The 22505-nt window shown below is 36.6% G+C and overlaps 4 protein-coding genes across 5 annotated transcripts in view; all 4 read left to right on the top strand.

The window, feature by feature from the left end:
* The first annotated feature begins 384 nt into the window (after window positions 1-384).
* LOC100636841 (filamin-A-like) lies at window positions 385-7968 on the top strand. Its single transcript, XM_003388749.2, has 5 exons — window positions 385-667; window positions 945-1796; window positions 3574-4145; window positions 4272-6105; window positions 6349-7968. The coding sequence occupies exons 1-5, from the start codon at window positions 385-387 to the stop codon at window positions 7794-7796; spliced, it is 4989 nt and encodes a 1662-aa protein (XP_003388797.1). The 3' UTR covers window positions 7797-7968.
* Window positions 7969-8013: 45 nt separating this feature from the next.
* On the top strand, window positions 8014-10963 carry LOC100637472 (uncharacterized protein C1orf228-like). The gene is made up of 13 exons (XM_003388754.3): window positions 8014-8112; window positions 8165-8304; window positions 8426-8494; window positions 8718-8878; window positions 8944-9032; window positions 9418-9525; window positions 9576-9660; window positions 10007-10126; window positions 10168-10216; window positions 10262-10307; window positions 10401-10484; window positions 10615-10695; window positions 10782-10963. The coding sequence occupies exons 1-13, from the start codon at window positions 8059-8061 to the stop codon at window positions 10860-10862; spliced, it is 1167 nt and encodes a 388-aa protein (XP_003388802.1). The 5' UTR covers window positions 8014-8058; the 3' UTR covers window positions 10863-10963.
* A 598-nt stretch (window positions 10964-11561) lies between these two features.
* LOC109584462 (uncharacterized) lies at window positions 11562-13676 on the top strand. Its single transcript, XM_020000210.1, has 8 exons — window positions 11562-11643; window positions 11688-12008; window positions 12059-12456; window positions 12512-12779; window positions 12827-12874; window positions 13022-13069; window positions 13129-13421; window positions 13472-13676. Exons 1-8 carry the CDS (start codon window positions 11610-11612, stop codon window positions 13487-13489), a joined length of 1428 nt encoding a protein of 475 aa, XP_019855769.1. The 5' UTR covers window positions 11562-11609; the 3' UTR covers window positions 13490-13676.
* A 533-nt stretch (window positions 13677-14209) lies between these two features.
* LOC109584463 (uncharacterized) overlaps window positions 14210-22505 on the top strand; it is a 9417-nt gene continuing 1121 nt past the window's right edge. The window contains exons 1-13 of one of the 2 annotated variants that reach the window (XM_020000211.1): window positions 14214-14449; window positions 14561-14696; window positions 14800-14999; window positions 15209-15553; window positions 15753-16052; window positions 16396-16665; window positions 16881-16964; window positions 17166-17246; window positions 17416-18125; window positions 18178-18474; window positions 19173-19211; window positions 19268-19659; window positions 19709-19970. In XM_020000211.1, coding sequence (XP_019855770.1) covers window positions 14398-14449; window positions 14561-14696; window positions 14800-14999; window positions 15209-15553; window positions 15753-16052; window positions 16396-16665; window positions 16881-16885 — 1308 coding nt within the window. In that variant the 5' untranslated portion in view covers window positions 14214-14397 and the 3' untranslated portion in view covers window positions 16886-16964; window positions 17166-17246; window positions 17416-18125; ... (2 more) ...; window positions 19268-19659; window positions 19709-19970. Of the gene's footprint in view, window positions 14450-14560; window positions 14697-14799; window positions 15000-15208; window positions 15554-15752; window positions 16053-16395; window positions 16666-16880; window positions 16965-17165; window positions 17247-17415; window positions 18126-18177; window positions 18475-19172; window positions 19212-19267; window positions 19660-19708; window positions 19971-22505 lie in introns of those variants that run through there. The other variant, XM_020000212.1, reaches the window with a different exon arrangement.

Raw genomic sequence — 22505 nt, 5'->3', positions numbered from 1 at the left:
TATTATTATTATTTGTTATTATTATTAATTTTTTTGGACATGTTGTACATTGAAAATGTGAAGGGAAAAAATAATAAATAAATTCACATTAGCTTTAGCCACACCCTTCTGGGTACATGCATTAAAATGGAGTGAGAAGTTGTCCTTTCTTTTAGCCTTTCTCATCTTCTCTTTATAATTATGGATGAAGGTAAAGCTAAGGTTTTGGTTCTAAAGGAAGTATCTAATCTACTACTTGAAGGAACAATGAATAAGTTACTTCAAGATATAAGTTTAGGTGTGGCTGGCAGACTACTGATATTCATCTCTCGGTGCAACTACAGCTAACCTTTCATCTTCACGCAGATCTCACTGCGTCTTTTCCTAGTCTACAGAGAGCGAGTCATGGCTGCCAAGAATAAGGATGCGCAGATACTGAAGAAGGTCTTCACCAATTGGTTCAACGACCGCCTCAGAGGGAATCTCAAGGTCGCCAAGCATTCAGTGAATGACTTACAGCACGACCTGACGGACGGGCTGTTGCTCATTTTGCTCCTGGAGAACTTAGCAAAGCCTCGCAAAGTGGGCAAGTACAATAAGAAACCGGTTTCAAAGATACAGTGTATGGAGAATCTGTCTCTTGTATTTAAGTTTATCAAAGCTGAAAACATCAAACTTGTAAATATAGGTGAGAGATATATTTAATGGATCAATTCTTTATTGCACAATATAAACTTACTGTTGTATTTTATTTTGCTCTTTGGGTCGCAATTTAGTTTGGAGGTTACCATACAGCCAGATAATATTGACTGGGCTGTTTATATATCAGTTTGGTGTTGATTTCAACCATGCATGCATCATTGAGCCATCATTGAATATGCCAAAAATAAAACTAAGATACTGTATACCGGTTTATTTTTGTGGTGGAAAATATGACAATTATTATAAAGTAATATTTTTTTCAGGTCCTGAGGATATCTACGGCTGCAATTTGAAGCTCATTCTTGGCCTGATATGGACTCTTATTGGTCACTTCCAGATACGCTCCAGTGGGCGTGGTCTCTCTACCAAGCAAGCCATGAAGGAGTGGCTCCACACTCAGATCCCTGACTACAATATTCAGAACTTCACTACCGATTGGAACGATGGACGAGCAGTTTGTGGGCTAGTCGATCGCTTGAAGCCCGGCCTCTGTCCGAACCACGCCTCCCTGAGTCCTAAAAATGGTCTGGAAAACTGTCAACTTGGTATGACGCTTGCTGAGGATAATTTTGAAATACCAAAGATCCTAGACCCAGAAGATCTCAATAATCCTGACGTTGATGATTTAAGCGTCATGACTTACGTCTCTTATTTTTTTGTTCCCGCCAGCGAGATACTCCTCTCCTGGATACAAGCAATAATACCTCAACAAGGTATAACAAACCTCTCCACTGACTGGAACAACGGTATTAATCTAGCAGCGCTAATGGAGGCTTGTCACCCCGGCCTTATTCCATCATGGAAGGACCTCGACCCACACAAGGCTAAAGATAATCTTGATACCTGCATTAAGCTTGCCAGGAGTCGACTAGACATAGTCTGTCCTGTTGGTCCAGATGAACTCTCCGATCCTAAGGTGGACGAGATTATTGTTGCTACTTATTTGAGTCGTTTTAAGTACTCCAAGTTGCAGACTGCAGCCGATGAGCTCACAATGGGTGAGCCTGATTTTACTGAGACTGGAGTTGGGGTTCTTAAGGAGCAGATTGAGATACCAATTGATCTCGGGGCTAGTCCTGAACTGGTCATTGGACAGTTGGCTTTGAAGGCAGCAGGTAAAATTATAATGGCTCCGAAATCACCCCAAATTTTTATTACATTTTCTGATACATATTGATGCCCTTATGCTGTGTAGAAAGTTTGAGTCGATTCCGACTTCAATTTTCCAAATTACGGCCAATTTTTTTAAATGCTGAAATTTTTCAAAAAATGGCTCCTAAATCACCACAAATTTTTATTACAATTTCTGATACATATTGATGTACTTATGCTGTGTAGAAAATTTGAGCTAATTCCGACTTAAACTTTTCAAGTTACAGCCATTTTAAGAAAATGCCGAAATTCTGAAAAATACCCAAGGCTATAGCCCATGATTTTTTTCAAAAAATGGCTCCGAAATCACCACAAATTTTATTACATTTTCTGATACATATTGATGCCCTTATGCTGTGTAGAAAGTTTGAGTCGATTCCGACTTCAATTTTCCAAATTACGGCCAATTTTTTTAAATGCTGAAATTTTTCAAAAAATGGCTCCTAAATCACCACAAATTTTTATTACAATTTCTGATACATATTGATGTACTTATGCTGTGTAGAAAATTTGAGCTGATTCCGACTTAAACTTTTCAAGTTACAGCCATTTTAAGAAAATGCCGAAATTCTGAAAAATACCCAAGGCTATAGCCCATGATTTTTTTCAAAAAATGGCTCCGAAATCACCACAAATTTTATTACATTTTCTGATACATATTGATGTACTTATGCTGTGTAGAAAGTTTGAGCTGATTCCGACTTCAATTTTTCAAGTTACGGCCATTTTAAGAAAATGCCGAAATCCTGAAAAATACCCAAGGCTATAGCCCATGGTTTTTTCAAAAAATGGCTCCGAAATCACCCCAAATTTTTATTACATTTTCTGATACATATTGATGTTCTTATGCTGTGTAGAAAGTTTGAGTCGATTCCGACTTTAATTTTCCAAATTACGGCCAATTTTTTAAAATGCTGAAATTCTGAAAAATTATAGCCCATGGTTTTTTCAAAAAATGGCTCTGAAACCACTGCAAATTTTTATTACATTTTCTGATACATATTGATGTACTTATGCTGTGTAGAAAGTTTGAGCTGATTCCGACTTCAACTTTTCAAGTTACAGCCATTTTAAGAAATTGCCGAAATTCTGAAAAATACCCAAGGCTATAGCCCATAGTTTTTTTCAAAAAATGGCTCCGAAACCACCCCAAATTTTTATTACATTTTCTGATACATATTGATGTACTTATGTTGTGTAGAAAGTTTGAGCTGATTCCGACTTCAACTTTTCAAGTTACGGCCATTTTAAGAAAATGCCGAAATTCTGAAAAATACCCAAGGCTATAGCCCATGGTTTTTTTCAAAAAAATGGCTCCGAAATCACCACAAATTTTATTACATTTTCTGATACATATTGATGCCCTTATGCTGTGTAGAAAGTTTGAGTTGATTCCGACTTCAATTTTCCAAATTACAGCCAATTTTTAAAAATGCCGAAATTCTGAAAAATACCCAAGGCTATAGTCCATGGTTTTTTCCAAAAAATGGCTCCAAAATCACCCCTAATTTTTATTACATTTTCTGATACATATTGATGTTCTTATGCTGTGTAGAAAGTTTAAGCTGATTCCGACTTCAATTTTCCAAGTTATGGTCAATTTTAAAAATGCCATAATTTTGATAAAATTAATGCCTATGGTTTTTCAAAAAATGGCTCACATACAATGTACATATCGAAATAGAAAATTAAAAGTAAAACTCATAACAGATGTCACTACATGTTAATCTCTCATAACAGGTCCCACAGCTGAGGCTGTTGTTACTCTTGAAGGAACACACAAAGCTAAGGCAAAGTTCATTCCCCTTGAAGCAGGTCCCTACACTGTCTCCTGTCACCTCAACGATGAAGAAATAAACAAGAGTCCATTGCAAGTTATTGTCATTGATCCATCAGAATGGACAATGACTGAAGACCCTCCTCAATACCTCCATGTTAACAAACCACATGAGATTGTGGTGAAGGGTAGAGCTTATGGAAGCTCTCCTTTTATTGATGTTGATGTCACTAATCCTGATGGCTTCCCTTCTGCCTCTGTAACAGACTCCATACTAATAGAAGACCCAGACACTGCAGCCATTACTCTGCTACCAACAGCTACTGGTAGAACTGATGTGAGCATAACTGTAGCTGGTAAGGATATAAAGAAAACACCATTCACCGTCTTTGTCTGTGATCCTGATAAATGCAAAGTGTCTGGGATTGATGGGGTTGTGCTGACTGGAAAACCAGTCTCTTTCAGTGTTTATGCAAGTGATGTGAAGCCAGAGGCAAGAGTAACTCTACCTAATGGAGATACTAAAATACTGGAAGTAGTAGAAGTGGAGGAAGAAGAAGAGGAATCAGAAGAAGAAGAGGAATTAGAAAAGGAGGAGGAGAAGGAGGAATTAGAAGAAGAAAATGAAGTAGAAGAAGGAGAAAAAGAAGAAGAAAAAAAGGAAGGAAAGAGAAAAGGAGATGACGTAGGCGAGGAAGGCAAAGGGGGTGAAGAGGAAGAGAAAGGAGAAGGAGAAAGAAAAGGGTACAAAAGTGAAAGAGAGGGAGATCATGCTGAAGAGGAAGGAGAAGAAGATGGCATAGGTTATACTAATGTTGATGATGCTGAAGATGAAGATAGCAGCAGCAGAACTGGAGAAGAAAGAAATGAAGGAGATGAAGGGATAGATGGAGAAGAAGGGATAGATGACGAAAGGAAAGAAATGAAAGATTTGGGAAATGGTAGTGACCGTAGTGATGATGAAAGAGCTGATATTGAAGAGATAATAATTGAGGATGGAGAAGGTTTAGAGTCAGATGTTGGAGCTAAAAAGAGAATGAAAAAAAAGGAGAGGCCATTTCAAGGAAACAGAGGGAAGAATAAAGAAAAGAAAAAAGGAGAGAAAAGAGCCAAGAAATTTGACAACAAATACAGAGTGACCTTTGTACCTACTGACTCAGGTGAGCATGCACTAGAGGTGTTAATGGGAGGTGCCCCAGTCCCTGGTAATCCCTTTACAGTACCTGTACTGGATACTGCAGAGTGGAAAGTTATTACTGATGTGCCAAAGCATCTTCAATTGGGAAAGAAGTTAGATATAGAGCTGAAAGGTCCCAGTATTGGTAATCCTGAAGTTGAGTTTAGTATCAGCAATGCATTGGGTGATGATGATGATGATGATGATGTTATTGCTGCTAAAACTGTCAAACAAAACAAAGCAGGGGCTTACACACTAACTGTGACTCCGTTAAAATTGGGACAGGTCAAAGGTCAAATCAACGTAGCAGAGAGGGAGGTATCAGCCTTTGACTTGGTGATAGTTGATCCCACTAAAGTCACAATGGTTGATTGGGATGATTCAGAGTCTTTTGTTAACGAGCCTATTACCTTTACTCTTAATGCAACTGGAGCAGGGGATGAAAAACCTCTCGTTACAGCTAAAGGTCCGATACTAGAGTACTCACCAGAAGCAAGAGACAACAGGGACGGTACTTACACCTTCAGCTTCACACCAACAGAACCTGGTCCTATCGAAGTAGTCACCACTCTAGCTGGTTTTATCACCCCAGGGAGTCCTTTTCATAAACCAATAGCTACAATAGCAGATCCTAATCTCTGCTCAGCCAAAGGTCCAGGGCTGGAGAAAGCAATGACTGGTAGACCAGCTAGATTTGGTATCATCACACCAGAGACTGGCCTCCTAGCTAAGCGCTCTGACTCACTGACTGTTGATATTGTCAGTGCCGATAAGACACTGAGGGTTGAGTCCAAAATTGAGGATTTGAATAACAAGACTTATGGCGTTACCTATACTGTTCCTGTTGAGGGGGAGTACCTCATTACTGTCAAGTTTTATGGTAAACCAATCCCAGGCTGTGACTTCAAAGTCACAGCCTTCCCTGCTCCTGACGCATCCAAATGCCGTGTTTATGGACCAGCCATGCATCCAAATGCACTCCATTTCCGTGGACGACCTCTTGAACTCTTTGTTGATACGAAGAACGCTGGATATGGGGAGCTCCAGGCAGTTGTTCAAGGACCAAAGAAAACAAGCCCAAAGATCTTTATAGCTGATGACAATGATGGTATCTACTCCTTAAAGATAGAAACTAAACTCTCTGGCTGGCACAGGATCAATATCTGGTGGGGGCAGGTCCACATTCCACTCTCTCCCATTGACATTAAGGTCCGGACTGAACCGGATTATACTAAAGTGAGAGCTTATGGTCCTGGACTCTCGCCTCAGATTGAAGCAAGGAAAGAGGCTGAGTTCTTCATTGAGACTGATGATGCAGGTAAGAGTTATACCCTAGCTCATGTACTGTTGATATAATAAGCTTATACTCTAATGTAGTCTAGATATTAATAATTGCACAATGAATTAAAACTGTGCAAGCACTGCAACAATTAATAGCTTTCCAGTTACTACAGAAAAATATTTTAAGGAATTATGACATTTTACTATACATGTATTAATTTTTTTAATTGATGTGCAACTGTATAATAATTTATTATTAATTTTCTTCATTATAATGTAGGTATTGGTACGCTCACAGTTGTATTGCATGGAGTCAAAGATGCTTTTAAAGTTGATGTGGCACCTATTGACCCTGATGCTCCTCGTCGATTGAAAGGAACATATTTCCCAAGAGAAGGCGGTGACTATGAGGTCACAATTAAATGGGATGACTTTGACGTCCCCGGCAGTCCATTTAAAGTCCATGTGATTGATCATGAAGAGGAGAGACGTAGGGAAATGGAGGAGAGAGAGCTGAAGAAAGAGCTGGAGAGAGAGAAAAAGGAAAAGGAGAGAAAGAAGAAACTAATGAAGAGAAGTAGTTCCCAGCAGTTGATGATAATGGCTGGTATGGGGGCACCCCCAGTTTCTCAACAAGGGTTACCTGGTGCAGGACCAACCCAGGTCATTAGTCCTACCTATATGACTGGCAGTGGTGGGCCTAAAGCTTTGAAGAGAAGTAGCAGCAATCCAACACTGCTAGGAATGATGGGAGAAGAGGCTGGAGCCACTACTAAAAGAACTGTTCAACACATCCATCAACGTAGACAGCTCGTAAAGAGAGACTCTTCTTTCATTTTAGATGATGAGGCCTCACAGAAGGCAGCAGGTAGGAGAGTTGGGCCTGGGGGGAGAATGCTAAAGAAAGGAGAAACTTTAGCAGTAATGAGTGCTGCTGAGTTCAGCAAGAAGGATGAGACAAAGAAGAAAGGAATGTTACAAAGAGCAAGGACAGCTCTGTCTTTTAAAGACACTTCCAATGACTCATTTCTAGATAAAGATTTCAGGAAAGAGGAGCCAAAGAAGAAAGGGGGATTACTAAAAAGAGCTACAGACATGTCTTTAAAAGATGTACCTGATGCTCGAACTCTAGACACTGATTTCAGCAGAGAAGTGACAAAGAAAAAGAGAGGGAAACTGCTAAGAGCAAGGACGGACATGTCTGTGAAAGACATACCTGACATACCTGAACTAGATAAATCTTCTTCGTCTACGCCTTCTTCTATGCGGTCATTTGCAAAACCAGGATTCCTTTCGCAACCTCCGAAATTTGATGACAAACAGAAACCAAAGAAAAAACTACAAAAGTCGATGACTTCAACAAGTATTGAAGCTGCTATGGCAAGGAATGCTGGCATGCTTGGAGATGAGACGCCCATTGGAAAGAAAATGGCAGCAGATTGGTCTAAACTTTATAAAATTTCAGAAGATGATGGTCCTGCAGCTACTGCTGCCACACCTCCAAGACAAAAAGAGAAGAAAGTTGTATTTACTGGCGATGAGGGCCAGGGTGGTACTAAGAAAGCTGGAGCTAAGGCTGGAGGTTTTTATAGTTTCGAAGGTGAGGATGGCATCCCTACAGAACTACCTGTTAAGTATAGCCCAGTGTATGTTGCTACTGGTGAGATGCCTTTGCTGGAGGAGGATGAGGGAAAGAAGAAGAGGAAAAAGAAGTCAAAAAGGATTTGAAACAGTGGAAGCACACCAAAAACAAGATATAAAATTAATGCATAGTTTTATATTAATTATCAATAATTGTTGTACTGTTATGTTGTACCATTACTAATAATTGTGTTGTATTATTATTATTACAGTAATTGTGTTGCATTGTTATTAAGAAACCTCACTTTAATTGTAAAAATTGATTTGTATGAGGGATCACGTGGAAACACGTGTCAATTAACTAGTCACGTGCTGTGCAAGGTCGTCATGACAACTAAACTATTAAAAAATGGCGCCTGGTAGCTTCCAAGAGATAAGGCACATTCTTTCATGCTGGGACAAAGTAAGAGACCTATTGCCAGTGAATACGAATACCTAATGCTCTCATATCAAAGGGAACGGTGCAAGAAAGAGAAGCAATGCTGGAGGAGTTCCTCAATACTTGTAGTGATATGACTCAACCTCAACTAGAGGCACACTTTAATGACTGCTCTAGCCTCTTCCTCGCTAGACTCACCGCCTGGCTTAGGATTACGTAAGATACTTCACTGTATTGTACTTAAGTATAGCTGAAAGTCCCGGATACAATGTACTTATGGTACATGTACATGTACACAGTATTATGTAATTACTTTTCATTTTATTTCTCTTTCCAGGTACATGTTTGGCACATGTGTTGGCATACAGTTGCAATGTATTGGAGTATTTATCAATATAGGAGCCAGGTAAAGCCACATCTGACAAGTACATCAGTACATGTAGCAATGCAGTGTACATTCACGATAGCATGGTATCCTATTTCAGCAAAAAATAATGGAGAGAACTCTTTGTTGATCCATTATGTATTATGTACAAAGTTTAGACCTGATTTTGATCAAAATTATATTTTTAAGGAGTTGCTTAAGAAAAAAGAAATTGTTCTTCTCCCCCTCTCTCTTTCTCTCTCAGTTATTTGACAGAGTTCCTTGAAGTGGGTGGTATCCTCACTTCACTTGAAATTGTTAACTTGAAGTCGTGTGAAGAGGCAGACAAATCAGAAGCTCTTCGTTTATTAACTCAAATATCAAAGAAGGGAAGACACTTTAAAGAAATGATATGTGAAAGCTATGGTGTGAGAAAGAGGGGAGAGAGATCAACTATATTTATTATTGTTGTTATTATTGTTTATTTTTAGGTATCAAAGTTGCTGCCGAGTGTCTTGGACGGTCTCAACTATCAGAAACTCAAGAGTGTGCTCAGCACCTCCTGCATGAACTATCAATGGTAAGTGACTTGCAAATAAGAATTATTTCAAAATTTGACAAAATCTCCTGTACTATAGTACAGGAGATTTTGTCAAAAATCACTGGGAGAAAATTTTTTATTTTTATAAATTTTTCTAATACATATACTTGTTCTTACATTGTATAGAAAGTTTGAGCTGATTCCGATTAAAATTGGATTTTTTATGAATTTTAAAAGTTGCTCCAAAAGCCATGCATGCACTGTTGTAGCTCTTATCTCTTAGCATGCTTTGTGGCAAGCCTGTATCACTGGATGATGTACATGTATATGTATATGTAGCTCATGTATTGCCTAGTTTATCATTGTTATTGTTATTGTTGTTATTATTGTTATTATTATTGTTGTTGTTGTTGTTGTTGTTTAGGCTAATCCCAGGTACCAGACACAAGTATATAAAGCACTGATTGCTTTACTGGCCTCTTCATCCTCTGAAGCTCAGAGACTCTCAGCCTACACACTGAGACTAATACAGGTTAATGATACTCTACTCTACTGTACAGGTACAAGTATTCTAATTTTTAGCCTTCCATTGGTGTTGTCAGTGGCTCCATTGTTGACCCATTGCTAATGCTACTGAGGAGCTTACATCTTGATATTCAACGTGAAGGTAATGTATAAAATAAATAAATAAATAAATGAATAAATAAATTAATGTATAAAATAAATAAATAAATGTATAAAATAAATAAATAAATAAATAGATAAACTTTGCTCTATTTCTCGTTTCCTTTTCTTCATTATGTACCGTAGGGCGCCTTTTTTTCGAGGGCTATAAATTTCGCGGATTTTGCGATTTTTTTAAAGATTCGCGAAAATTACTTTCGCGAAAATCAAATCAATACGGTACAAGATGGCAGACGGCATAAATTCGCGAAAATTAAATTCACGAAATAAAAATCCACGAAATTCATAGCCCTCGAAAAAACGGCGCCCTACGGTATCATGTACACTAGCTGGTCTACTCATTAATGATCTATTGGAGGATGAGGAGATACAGCAGCCATTGCTAATGGGGCTGGTTAATCTGTTGAAGGTTGAAGACGTCACATCTAAAGGAGGAGGGGCTGGAAGAAGTATGAATATTAATTAAATTATTAACACTACTCTTTCCTAGGTATTGTCACTGCTCAGGTCCAGCAGGAAAGTTCTGCAAAAATAATAAAGTAATAGTTAGTATCACATGATCTTATTGTAATGTCACATGACAGGGAGATAATAGAGAGACACCCTCACCTAGCACAGAAACTGGTGGAGGTCAGTCAATAAAGTGATTGTGTATTATAATATTTAACATACAGTGCTACATTAAATGTACATGTATATTATATTAATGATGATGATCTGTAGGTTAATGTGGTCCATCAGTTGTTGTATGCCCTCAGTAATACTGGCTACTCTAACAGTCAGAGACAGAGCTGTGCTGCTCTACAGGTAATAATGTACATGTACATCTTTTACACATTAATGCCCTTTTCTTACTCAATGTACATATACAAATTCTTCTAGTTACATGCATGAGTGGAGTAATGTGTAAAATGTTTACTTCATGTTATCTTAACAGGCACTAATGAATGAGCTGATATCAGTTAGAGAATTAGTACAAGTTATGATTGGAGATACTTTATTTGAGAAAATAATTAAAGTAAATATACATGTACTTGTACATGTATAGTGAAGATTGGAGGATTAAAGAAATATTATGCTTATTATAATGTATTATTTTGACAGAGTTCTCCAGATGCTATACCTGAAGTATTGTCACTTGATGATGTTGATATATTACTAGCTTCAAGAAACTTTAAAGAATAAACAGTAGTTTCATTTTATCACAAAGAGGACAATGTTCAGTACATGTATTTTATTTTAATGAAACATCAAACTTTAAAGTTTATGCTGTTTTTCTGAATATACATGTACATGTATGAGGGTTTAAATCTTTAAATGTACATATGTTGGGGGTTAGTCAGGTGGGGCCTGACCCTGAGGCTCCACCTGACTAGTTGGGGATAACGTCTGAACAACTATGAATCATGCATGTTCTAACTTTGATAGATTGCATTTGCTCCAAATAAAGGGACAGCCATTATGTTGTGCTAAAATTTGGTGCTTGTAGCATTGTATAAGTTATAAAAGGAGAGATTTTATTCTCATTAACATTGAGAAAATTATTGATGTACAGGTACACAGCCAAGAGTTCACAGGTATGATAGAAGACACTGCCCAAAATCAATGAATTGAGCCTGATTACAGTATTGATACAGTCTGACAGGTATCATTGCTGAATCATGCATGTTGCTCTGGCTGAACCAGTATGAATTCCAGCATGATTGTATCAAGGCTGATAGATTCAGCTATGCTCATTGCCATATTTAGCTGCCCAACATCCATGATTCAGGATTCATTAGGCCGGATCAGGACTGACATCATTAATGAATCAATCACAAACTCTTGGCTGTGTATGCAATATTATTGGGATTTGTTTTGAGGGGTGTGTCAACTAGATAGTACAAACAGCATAGATATTAGAGTAACACTCAAACAGATGTAGACGTCTAAATGGCTGAGGCCCTCATTGGTGAGCATCAACTTGGTAAGTTTAAAATTGCTACAGTACTATGTACATGTGACTTCTAGCTCTAGGTGCTGCATTAAATATCAAGGATTTAGATACTATACTATCCAAGTTAAGTCTCTTTCCTAAAAGCAAGTGGAGAAGCTTTGGTCTGAAGGCTGGTCTGTATCATCCAACACTGTCAGACATTAAAGCTGATCATCCTGGAGACGTTGGAGGATGTTTCAGGGAATGTGTATCTCTCTGGCTAAGGAAAAAGGATGGAGTTGATGAGAAAGGAATACCAACATGGCTGAGACTAGGAGATATACTGGAAGAGATTGGAGAAAAGGATTTAGCTGACGAAATCAGGAAACTACATGTAGATGGCACTACCAAACCTGGTAAGACTTTTATGTTATCATACATGTCATTATTTTTATTATTATTATAGTATATGTTGTACCATATGGGTTAAAGGAGGAATATTCAGAGATCAATGATCGATTCTCTTTTGTTTTGAACGATTTTGCCGAAGAGGTTATCAAAGCTAATTTACTGGATAAATTCAAAGCGTTTTTATTGGGACGCTCATTCAATCAGCCTGAGGGTAAAGAAGATGTCATGAAAGTGCGAAATGAGTTGGATCTGGTATCTTTGCTTCAAAAATATTTCTTTCTTTCTAATTTTGGAGCTATTGTGTCTTTTGCTGAGAAATATAATTTAGATTCCAGCAAAAAAGAACTATCCAAGTTTTCTAAAGAAATAGATAAACTTTACAGTAAAATTTTAGCTAAAGATTTTGCACAACAAGCCATTGAAGACCATGAAAGAAAGGACTATCATGGAGAAGTAAAGATACATTGTAATGGTTTGAAGTAGAAAAATGCTACAATTATCTTTTTAGATGATATTTAAAGTTGTTTGGGATTTGGATACTGCACTAGAAAAGTTTCAAAAATTTCTTGCTGATGCTTTTCACAGTCAAGGTATATTAATATCACTGAGGGTTGTACAGCAAAGTCTGTTTGCCTTTGTGTGTACTATACCTAAATGGCTGGTTGAAGAGATGAAGGAATATGTGACTAAAAATAAAAAAATGCTAAAATCCAAAAAAGTTGTAGAATTAATTATTGATGGCAATGTAATGTTTTCAGTAAAGAGTAAAACAAATGGTAAGTACAATATTAATGAATATAATTGTATTGATGGTTATCCATAGTTACTCCAGAAGGTGTTGCTGGCAAGTTAAGTGGATTGACTGTTTCAGGTAGTCATGCATGTGATTTTACGTATCATTACCAATGGTATGTATCGGGTACATGCCATTGGTATATATATATACATGTATGTGCTTTAAACATACATGTATATGTAGTACAATGTTATTTTTGTTATTACTGTATATTATTATTAGAACAAGGGCTGTTTAGAAGAACAGAAACAGCTGCTATTGAAAGTTTAGGTACATGTGCATGTACGTACGATAATGCTATTTTTATAATTGTGTACTGTACAATGTAGATCCTCTCTCTGACACTCAGATTATTGAAGGAAGAAAACATAGTTTAGTAAATATAAAAGAACACCTTATATTTGGTCCACATCAATCCTTATTTGATGAGTTAGAAGATATTGTGCATCCTGATCATTTCATTTATTACTTCAAGAATTTCATTTCTACTAATGTTGAATATGAAGAATTTACGGATAAAGTACAGTTTTATCAACATGGCATCTTTAAAATGTATCGCAATACACTTTGGAATTGTGAAAGTTACGCTGAAGTCAAGAAATTTTGCAATTTATTTCTTAAAGTAATCGAAAATGCTTACATGTACATTGAGTCTCATCATCATCGTGGTAGGCTTCGCTATGTTGCTGACCAGTTAAAGGTGAAATGGGAACTACTTTTGGGAGGTAACCCCTTGTTGAAATTAACTTTTGAACCTGAACACTAGCTGCCTTATAATACTTTAATTTTTATTCTATCTGACATACTATAAAATGTACACCGTATTGAAAGTAATTTTAAGTCATTATTGATGAATCCTACTGAACATCATACCAAAGTTTTTCTGTCAAGTTTAATTATTCCACGAATTATTTGAGTGGGTGTTGAACAGTAGAACTAGGCATAGCTAATAAAGTAAATGGGTTTAATATATATGGGCTAGGCAAATTGTGCTTCAATTTTTGCCTGTTTTGCTGTGGGCACCCCCAAATTCCGTCCCATTATCCTTTGAAATCAATCCAATTATGTTCATAATTGAAGCTTTACTCAAATATCAACTATCAAGTTACATGGTCATGCATCTGTTATAATTGTAATAATGCCAAAATCTGAAAATGTTTCCAGTGATTGTGAGTCACTGGAAAATAGAATAGTCTAGGTAGTTATTCTATTTTCTTGTACTTGTACTAGGTAGTTAGGTTGTTGTACTTGTACCACCTGCCATATTGAATCAAAATCATGTAGTGAGCCAGAAATTTTGACCCATTATGCCAGCATAATAACTTGTCCTATTATGCTCCAAATTATGCTTGCCTATACTGTACAATACTTTTGTACAGTATACATATACAATACAGTATGTTTTCACTATCATCTACTGTTGCAAGTATCACTAATTGGTTGGTGAAGTCAAAACAATACTAAATATTATTATTAATAACTAGACAAAAGACCCAGTACATTACTTATACACACACAAAAGGATAAAGACTCCTTTATAATAACTATAAGGTTACACACACCTCCAGTCTTGTAACTGTATCTCTCTCTCCCTCCTAATGTCTCCTTTGAACCTATTGATCAGTGTCCTCTCCATTTACTGCTTCACTGGTAAGTATATGTACATGTACATGTATGTAAAATTATTATTGTATTATTATAAATTACTGTATGTTGAAGTTATTGTTTTAGTTATTAATTTTTTCTATTTTTTATTTTTAGTTTCTTACTGTGCTTCAGATGGTGCTAATGTTACCATAGTGACAGATCCTCCTGGTCCAACCTATCCAGCTGGTACTTGGATCAGATTCAAATGTACACTCAATGAAGTTCGTCAAGAACCAGTACTCCATGAGTGGTAAATAATAACAATGATAATGAATACTGAATATACCAAATTATTATTATTATTATTATTATTATTATTATTATTATTATTATTATTATTATTATTATTTTAGGTACAGAGGCTGTTCTGGTACCAGTAATGAAAGTATGGGAATGGATCAGTTAATATCCAGTGGTCTATCATCAGTACTTGATGTACCAGTTCTATCAACCCCTTCATTCTGTTGGGACACTGTCCACTGTAAAATAGTATCTAATAATAATAACAATGTAACCATTGGGACCGGAACCAAGTACTTTGGGAATATTACTGGTGAGGAGGAGAGGGAGGGAGGGATAGAGGGAGGGAGAGGGAGGGAGGGGGAGAGAGAGGGGGAGAGGAAATTAAGCAGTGAAATTGAGGAATCATAAGTTTAATGTACACAAGTACATGTACATTAGTGAAATTCTATTATTGTTTATATACTGATATTTCACTGAATGCTACTGCAGTATATACTGTACGTGTATCATATTTAACAGGTTATGGATTGACGTATAATCTCCACCCATTAATTAACAACAGTATAATTGAAATCAATGACTCAACTGGTGAAATCGGGACTCTTGCATGTCACGGGAATATCCTGAAATATCCTAACTCCTCGTCTTGGATACTACATGACGAAACGCAGCTATCAGAATCCACTGATGAGATTACTATTACCAAAAGAGGCAGCTCATCGATTTTCTCTTACATATCATTGTTCATAAACCTCACTGGTGATGAATTGAGTAGATTCACTGGACGATATTCTTGTATAATGGAGGCTGATGGAGGAAACAGTTCAATATTGAGTGTATGGATATTAAGACAAGGAACAACAGGTAGGACATACATGTACATGTATCATATGACAAGCAGTGTTTACCTCTGTATGTATGTACATGTACATGTGCTAGGATTTGATGGGCAATATTGTACAACTTAGACATGTACAGTACATTATTACATTTATTTTGCTTTTTGACCCTTTTTTCTTCTTATTCTGTTTCTTTTTCAATACCCTCTCTCTCTCTCTCTCAGTCCCTCCATCAATAGCTACTCACCACACTACCTCTCAGCCTCCGTTAACATTAACTTGTATATTTACCGGTTCCTATGGTAATGTTATCTGGTACAGAGAAGATCAACCTATTCCTCCTGCTAATACTAGTACTGACATTATAATTGAGACTAATCTGATAGATGGACCATATCCAACTTATTATACACAACTTCAGTTCACGGACACTGTAGGAGACTTGGGCCAATACAGGGGAGAGTACTACTGTGGATTTGAGTCATTACTCATTGATGAACTACCTGTACATAATAGATATGAAGGTACACTGTACTTGTAGTACATTATTAGATTAATAGTTATTGTTATTCCATGTGTCATAAATTTCCCCAGTTTATGCTTACATTTGCATGTACATACATGTAGATTAATGTACATAGTACATACAGTACATATTGTGCATGACATGACATGTTAGTGTATAAATGAATGAGTATTATGTGTTGTGTACGTGTACATGTACATGCAAATGATATGTGGTATTGTTGTGTCTTACTGCACTGCTGTGTAGAGGTGTTTGTGATTGTTGGTATAGACTAATCCATTAACAATTATTATCAAATATTGTGTATTACTCTTCCTCTCTCTCTCTCTCCCAATTCGTAGTACGTCATCATTTCATTTTGGAGTTTGTTGGTAGGAATCTGATAGTACCATGTCCATTATCTGGTACTAATATAACGACTGTTGGTGCTACAGTTGGACCTATGGAGGGTGAGGATCTCATTTTCATTCCTGATGGGCAGTATGAGAATGAGGAGCTGAGGATTGTACTGGAACCTCTCACTGACCTGAGGCATACTCATACTTTCAGTTGTCATGGTTATGGGAGTGATGGGATCAGAGTATATTTCAATTTCACTATTGTAGCAATAGGTGGGCCTCCTCTTCCTCCCTCTCTCTCTTGCTTCTTTATCTTTCTCCTTCTTTCATCTTTTTCTCTTATTTTTATAATCTTTAAGTCATTTTAACTTCTTTCCTAAATAATTATTTACACCTCTCTTTTCTCTCTCTCTCCTTTCTCATTATATTCTTTCCTATGTATTATATTAACTTAATGCATGCAATATATTAATGATCATGATCTGTAGGTTAATGTGGTCCATCAGTTGTTGTATGCCCTCAGTAATACTAGCTACTCTAACAGTCAGAGACAAAGCTGTGCTGCTCTACAGGTAGTAATATAGAGTAATGCATGTACATGCACATGTGCATCAATGCCCTTGGCTACATAATTACTAATTCTTGAGTTACAATTACATGTAATTATACATGTAATTTGAATACAAATTCTTGAGTTATACACCTACATCTATGAGTGAAGGAGTTACGTGTAATTGTCCAAAATATTTACTCTAGCTGTGTTATCTTTACAGGCACTAATGAATGAGCTGATATCAGTTAGAGAATTGGTACAAGTTATGATTGGAGACACTTTATTTGAGAAAATAATAAAAGTACATACTATGAGAGAGGGGGAGAGAGGTGAAGGGAAGCAAAGAAGGATATAGTACATGTACATAAGAAAAAGACATGAAGTAGAAAAGATTATAGAGAGAGGGGATTATCAAGGAGATATTTACCGGTGTATTGTTTTTATTATTATTATTATTATTTATTTGACAGAGTTCTCCAGATGCTATACCTGAAGTATTATCACTTGATGATGTTGATATATTACTAGCTTCAAGTAACTTTAAAGAATAAACAATAAAATACCTTTCATTTTTATTACAGTGTAGATCTATATGGATGTAGATGTAATGGTATCATGCATGTATAAAAATACCATTTTGGCTGACCAACATGGCTCAAAGTAATTTAGGTAATTACATATCAAGGATTTATAGAGCCGTAGCTAAGTTAGGACACCTCTATAATCAGGACAGGTAGTTACTAAGTATCAGTCCCAATACAATATACACAGCCAAGAATGTTAATTAGACCCTATCTGAATCATGAATGATTTCAATTATGACCCAGCTTGATGGATTTTGGGCAGCTTGCAATCAGTGTAGTATAATACAACCCTGTCCATGATGATTACTGAGCCATGCTGGAGACTGGAGTACGGTCCTGGTTCAGCCAGAGCAACGGACATGAGTCAACATTGATGTCAGTCAGGGCTGTATCAAAATAGTCACTTAGGGTTGAATCATTGATTTTGATAGTCTGATTTTGGGTCGTGGTCTATTAATTTTTGTGACGGGAGAGCGGTGGAGCCGCTGTATGCTGAGCTGCGCAGGACTACTACGAGACTAGCCGCTAAGGCTCAGCTTAGCCTGGAGGCCCTGGATACTGGGCTCAGGCCCTCAGAATGGCTAACAAGCAGCTAAGTAAGTCTGTTTGATAGCTTCGAGTCTGGTATGTAACATATTTATCTTCTAGATAGTAACGTTAGGTTGGATATTACCGATTTAAAATCTATTTTAAACAAGTTAAATAATTTGTCAAAAAAACGATGGTTTGACTTTGGTTTGGAGGCTGGCCTTTATCAGCCAACATTGTTAGCCATTGAAGCCGATTATCCTAAAGATGTGAAAAGATGTTTCCAACAATGTGTGTCTTATTGGTTAAAGGGAAGTGATGGAGTCCATGAGGAAGGAAAGCCGACATGGCTGAGACTAATGGATATATTGACAGCATTGGGTGAAAATGAATTAGTTGACACTATCAGGAATCAAGGTTAGCAATAGCAAGTATGGATTATCAGCCTACCTCATTGTAGCTATAGTGATGTAGAAAGTATTGCTGCAAGGGCATGAATAAAGGCCTTTTCACACTGGCAAAAGTAATGCGCATTGATGCACATTAATCATGTTCACACCAGATTGGTTTCAAATTAAGGCCTGGTTTCCATATAGTTGTGGCTCTTGTATGGATTCTGTGGTTAGCATACAACTGTTGTAGAGATAGACCTAATTTCTATCTCCACGATTGTTGCAACAGTGTTGTACGGCTGTTGTATGGCTATATGGACAAAGTGCAAGTGCTTTAAAAACTGTGCCAGTATGAAAAGGCCTTAAATTAAAGGTTATAACCTACTAAAGTTTGTTTAAGCTTTTTTATCAGTGAATAAAAGCCACTTTAATTTGATTGATGTTATGGTAACTTAATTGCCAGTCACCATTCACGCAGTCTCACCTTCGTCATTAGGTACAGTATAAGAGCCTTTTTTGACATCGTGCATTAATTACTAGAAAATCTGTTCTGCATGTACATGTATGTATGATATTTAATGGATAATATACTCTATTTCTTAAATGGAAATTTATTACAAATTGTTGTTTGCCACTTTGAAATCAAAACAAAGAGTTTATATGAATGATGTATATTCCTCCATTAAAATCATGCTGTAATTCAGCATAGTGTTGTTCTTATAGTATTCCCTCCAAGTTCATCTGCTGACATGCACACTAGTGGTAAGAAAGTTCATAATTGGTGTTATATGTGTCATGATTATATTATTTATTAATAGCGCATTTTGTGCCTTCAAAATTGAAAAATGAATATTCAGACATGAATGACAAATTTTCTATCATTTTGAATGATTTTGCTCAAGAAGTTATTAAAGGAAATTTACTGGATGATTTCAAAGGGTTTTTATTGGCAAGATCCAATCTCTCTGGAGAAAGGAAATCTGAAATCACAAATGTGTGCAACCCTCTTGATCTATTACCTTTACTTCGAAAATATTTCTTTCTTTACAATTTTAGACCTATAAGGTCTTTTGTCAAGAAACATAATTTGGTTTGTAACCACACACTCTTGGTTTTTTCTGACGAAATTGATGAGTTTTACAGGCAAATTTTAGCTCAAGATTTTGCAAAACAGGCCATTGAAGACTATAAAAGGGGATACTGTGGGGAAGTAAGTCTACATTTGAATAGTTTAGGAAGAATGCCTTAATTATTTTTAGATAATTTTAAAAGTTGTTTGGAATTTGGATATTACACTAAAGGAGTTTCAAGACTTTCTTGCTGAAGCTTTTCACTCTCATGGCATGTTAATATTACTGAGGGTTGTATCACAAAATTGAGAAGTACAAACCAAAGGCTGTTGATTGAATTAATTATTAAGTGTTTTGTGATCAAAAATATTTAATTATTTGTGAATTGTTTCTGTTGTATTATGTTTTAAATTTTAGTTTTAGTTATTAGTACTCCTATAAAGTCTACCAAGAGTTAAAATCTCAGATTTTAGTACCAGTAATAAAAATTATAATGATCTTTCCTAGTGGATGTGTGATACCTCCAAACTCTACTAAGCAATGCACACGCATTTTAATCATTGTTCATTACATAAACTGCATGATTATGAATTATGTTTCCACTAAAACACAGACAGGAGGACTGAGTCGATTGACGTGTGAACAGAGTTAGGATGCCCAATTGTGTTTGACCAACAGTTCATAAAAGTCCATAAAAAGCTCATGCATTCTGAACAATAGTGATTTTAATTTATTGGGCTCTAATTTTTCACATATTATGTCATTGAATCTAAAATATTGTGATTGATATTGTATCATGAAATGCTGCAGTATATATAGTGTTGTACTTGTGCAGTAATGTTAACAATACAAAATTAATTTTGTGAAAGACAAGAGGAAGAAAAGTTGCATTTGAGCCTTTACTGAGCTTGTATGTGAGACATATAAATAGATCTATTATTATTATTAAATGGGGAAGTTATTTTAATCAGTAAGGAATTGGTACACCAGGTGAAATTGTGGAGTTTGCCTTTTACACTCAGCTGATAATTTTCGAGCTTTGAATTGATTGATTGGTGCATGGTTTGGTGAATTTGTGACCCTGTGCTAGTCAGGTGGGCCTGTCAGGCCCCCCTGACTAACCCTGTGCTATTGATTAAGTGCATAATGGTTCAAAACGGTGGGTTTTATGGCAACTAATATACAATGTAGCTATCAAAAATACTAAATTAAAAAAAATTACCCTGGGCCCTCCAAAATTCAGTACTACTATTATGCATAAAGAGAGGGAAAAAGATAGCATTTCTGTGAAATAACCAAATTTAGTCATAAGAGCTACAATGACAATGGTAGTAAAGAACTATACAAACAGTCATTATGAACTAAATCAACTATAGCACTACAGACACATTCTTAGTTGCCCGCCTACAGTTAGGTAAGCAAAACTATACATGAATAATTATATGCATCTCATCATAATGATAACATCATGTAATGTCACATGACAGGGAGATAATAGAGAGACACCCTCACTTAGCACAGAAACTGATTAAGGTCAGTCAATTGTTTAACCATAGATATTGGTTTAACATACAGTGCTACAAATGTACATGTATAAGTACATGATGTGTAGGTTAATGTGGTTCATCAGTTGTATGCCCTCAGTAATACTATACTATTCATATCTTTCCTGTGAATGACGTTTCCAATTTATAATGATATTCATTTGGATACCGTAAATAGAAAATTTTACAGGCCGCCATTGTGGAGGTATTGCTGCACTGTTTCCAATGGAGCTCGATACACTTTCTGCCGTTTTGTAAGAAGAGCAAGCAGTTATAGTCTCAAAAGTTAAAAAAATTGCAACCTTTATCTTTCTTTTCAGTAGTCTGCAACTGTTTAGAGCCACTGGAGTGACGTGGAGAAGTAGAATTGACAGTTTTTAGCCTGTCGGTCCATTGTAACTAATGATAGTATACCTCCACAATGGCGGCCTGAAAATTTTTCCATTTACGGTATCCCAATGAATATCATTATAAATCGGCAAAATCATTCACAGGAAAGATATGAATATCCCAACTGAGTTTGACCCAAGAAAAACTGGAATAACTTTTTATAGGAGCGTGGCATAAAGACAAAACTTTCACAGGTTCTTAGTCGCCCAATGCCATCACAGGATCTCAGGTCTTGGGTCTCTCAGCCCTTGGGAACCCTGAGAACCGGGTCCTCCCTATAAACCCAATGGCATACCAAAATGACGTTTTATGACAGTTTATCTACGTCATAGTTTACATAAGCACATGTGATCGAGCGCCCAAATTGATAAATCTTCTTTTTAAAAGCTAACATAGCTTGCAAGATCTTCTGATAATGATTGCCTGTATAAAGACTAGTTGACTCCAGCAGCTATTGTACTGCTTATCAGAAGAAACAAAACCCATTTAAGAGTGCAATGTAGGCCAACTACAAGAACAAATCTAATAAAGCTACTAATAGAGTGACTAAAGGCAATGACAGTACTAGTTGTAACAGTGGACAACGGCAATCTAATTCTCGAGCTAAATCTAACCCTCGTGACTCAACTAGTTCAAGGCCGCCTAAATCTTCTTCCACCAATACTTGTGAGGACAGTCTGGACTTATGCAATTGCGATTCTGTTATATTTGAAAGTAGAAAAGGGGTCCCTGGTGTAGTGTACGACACTGGTGAAGGTGACTCTGGGTGGATCGAGGTCAAACCTTACAGAAGAGGTCGCTCCCGTGATTCTCCCTGCCGTTCTGACTCTGAGTCATCAGAGGAAGGGGTGCTTGATAATCTCCCTCAGTCAGCTGAAGTCACATTCTTACCTATTAATGGAACTCCTGGTTTGAGTATACGTACTCATAGGATACGTACTTGGACTCCCATTGCTAAAAGGACACGACTTAAAACAATGGATTTAGATTATAAAAGGGATTCGACTTGAAACTAGGGACTTCTATAATTTATTGATACTATACATGTACTT

The sequence above is a fragment of the Amphimedon queenslandica genome, unplaced genomic scaffold (genome assembly GCF_000090795.2).
Source record: "Amphimedon queenslandica unplaced genomic scaffold, v1.1 AMPQUscaffold_13208, whole genome shotgun sequence".
Taxonomy (NCBI): domain Eukaryota; kingdom Metazoa; phylum Porifera; class Demospongiae; order Haplosclerida; family Niphatidae; genus Amphimedon; species Amphimedon queenslandica.
Note: the sequence above shows the minus strand (reverse complement) of the source record. Positions and strands in the feature narration are given on the sequence as shown.

Bases quoted from the DNA above. Each gene is read 5' to 3' on its own strand.
- LOC100636841 (XM_003388749.2), top strand. From the start codon at position 385: ATGGCTGCCAAGAATAAGGATGCGCAGATACTGAAGAAGGTCTTCACC. The intron at 4,146-4,271 runs GTAGTAGAAGTG...GAAGAAAAAAAG, and splicing joins GAGATACTAAAATACTGGAA to GAAGGAAAGAGAAAAGGAGA. The intron at 6,106-6,348 runs GTAAGAGTTATA...ATTATAATGTAG, and splicing joins CATTGAGACTGATGATGCAG to GTATTGGTACGCTCACAGTT.
- LOC100637472 (XM_003388754.3), top strand. From the start codon at position 8,059: ATGGCGCCTGGTAGCTTCCAAGAGATAAGGCACATTCTTTCATGCTGG. The intron at 8,495-8,717 runs GTAAAGCCACAT...TTTCTCTCTCAG, and splicing joins TTTATCAATATAGGAGCCAG to TTATTTGACAGAGTTCCTTG. The intron at 10,308-10,400 runs GTCAGTCAATAA...GATGATCTGTAG, and splicing joins TAGCACAGAAACTGGTGGAG to GTTAATGTGGTCCATCAGTT.
- LOC109584462 (XM_020000210.1), top strand. From the start codon at position 11,610: ATGGCTGAGGCCCTCATTGGTGAGCATCAACTTG. The intron at 11,644-11,687 runs GTAAGTTTAAAA...TGTGACTTCTAG, and splicing joins CATTGGTGAGCATCAACTTG to CTCTAGGTGCTGCATTAAAT. The intron at 13,070-13,128 runs GTACATGTGCAT...TGTACAATGTAG, and splicing joins AGCTGCTATTGAAAGTTTAG to ATCCTCTCTCTGACACTCAG.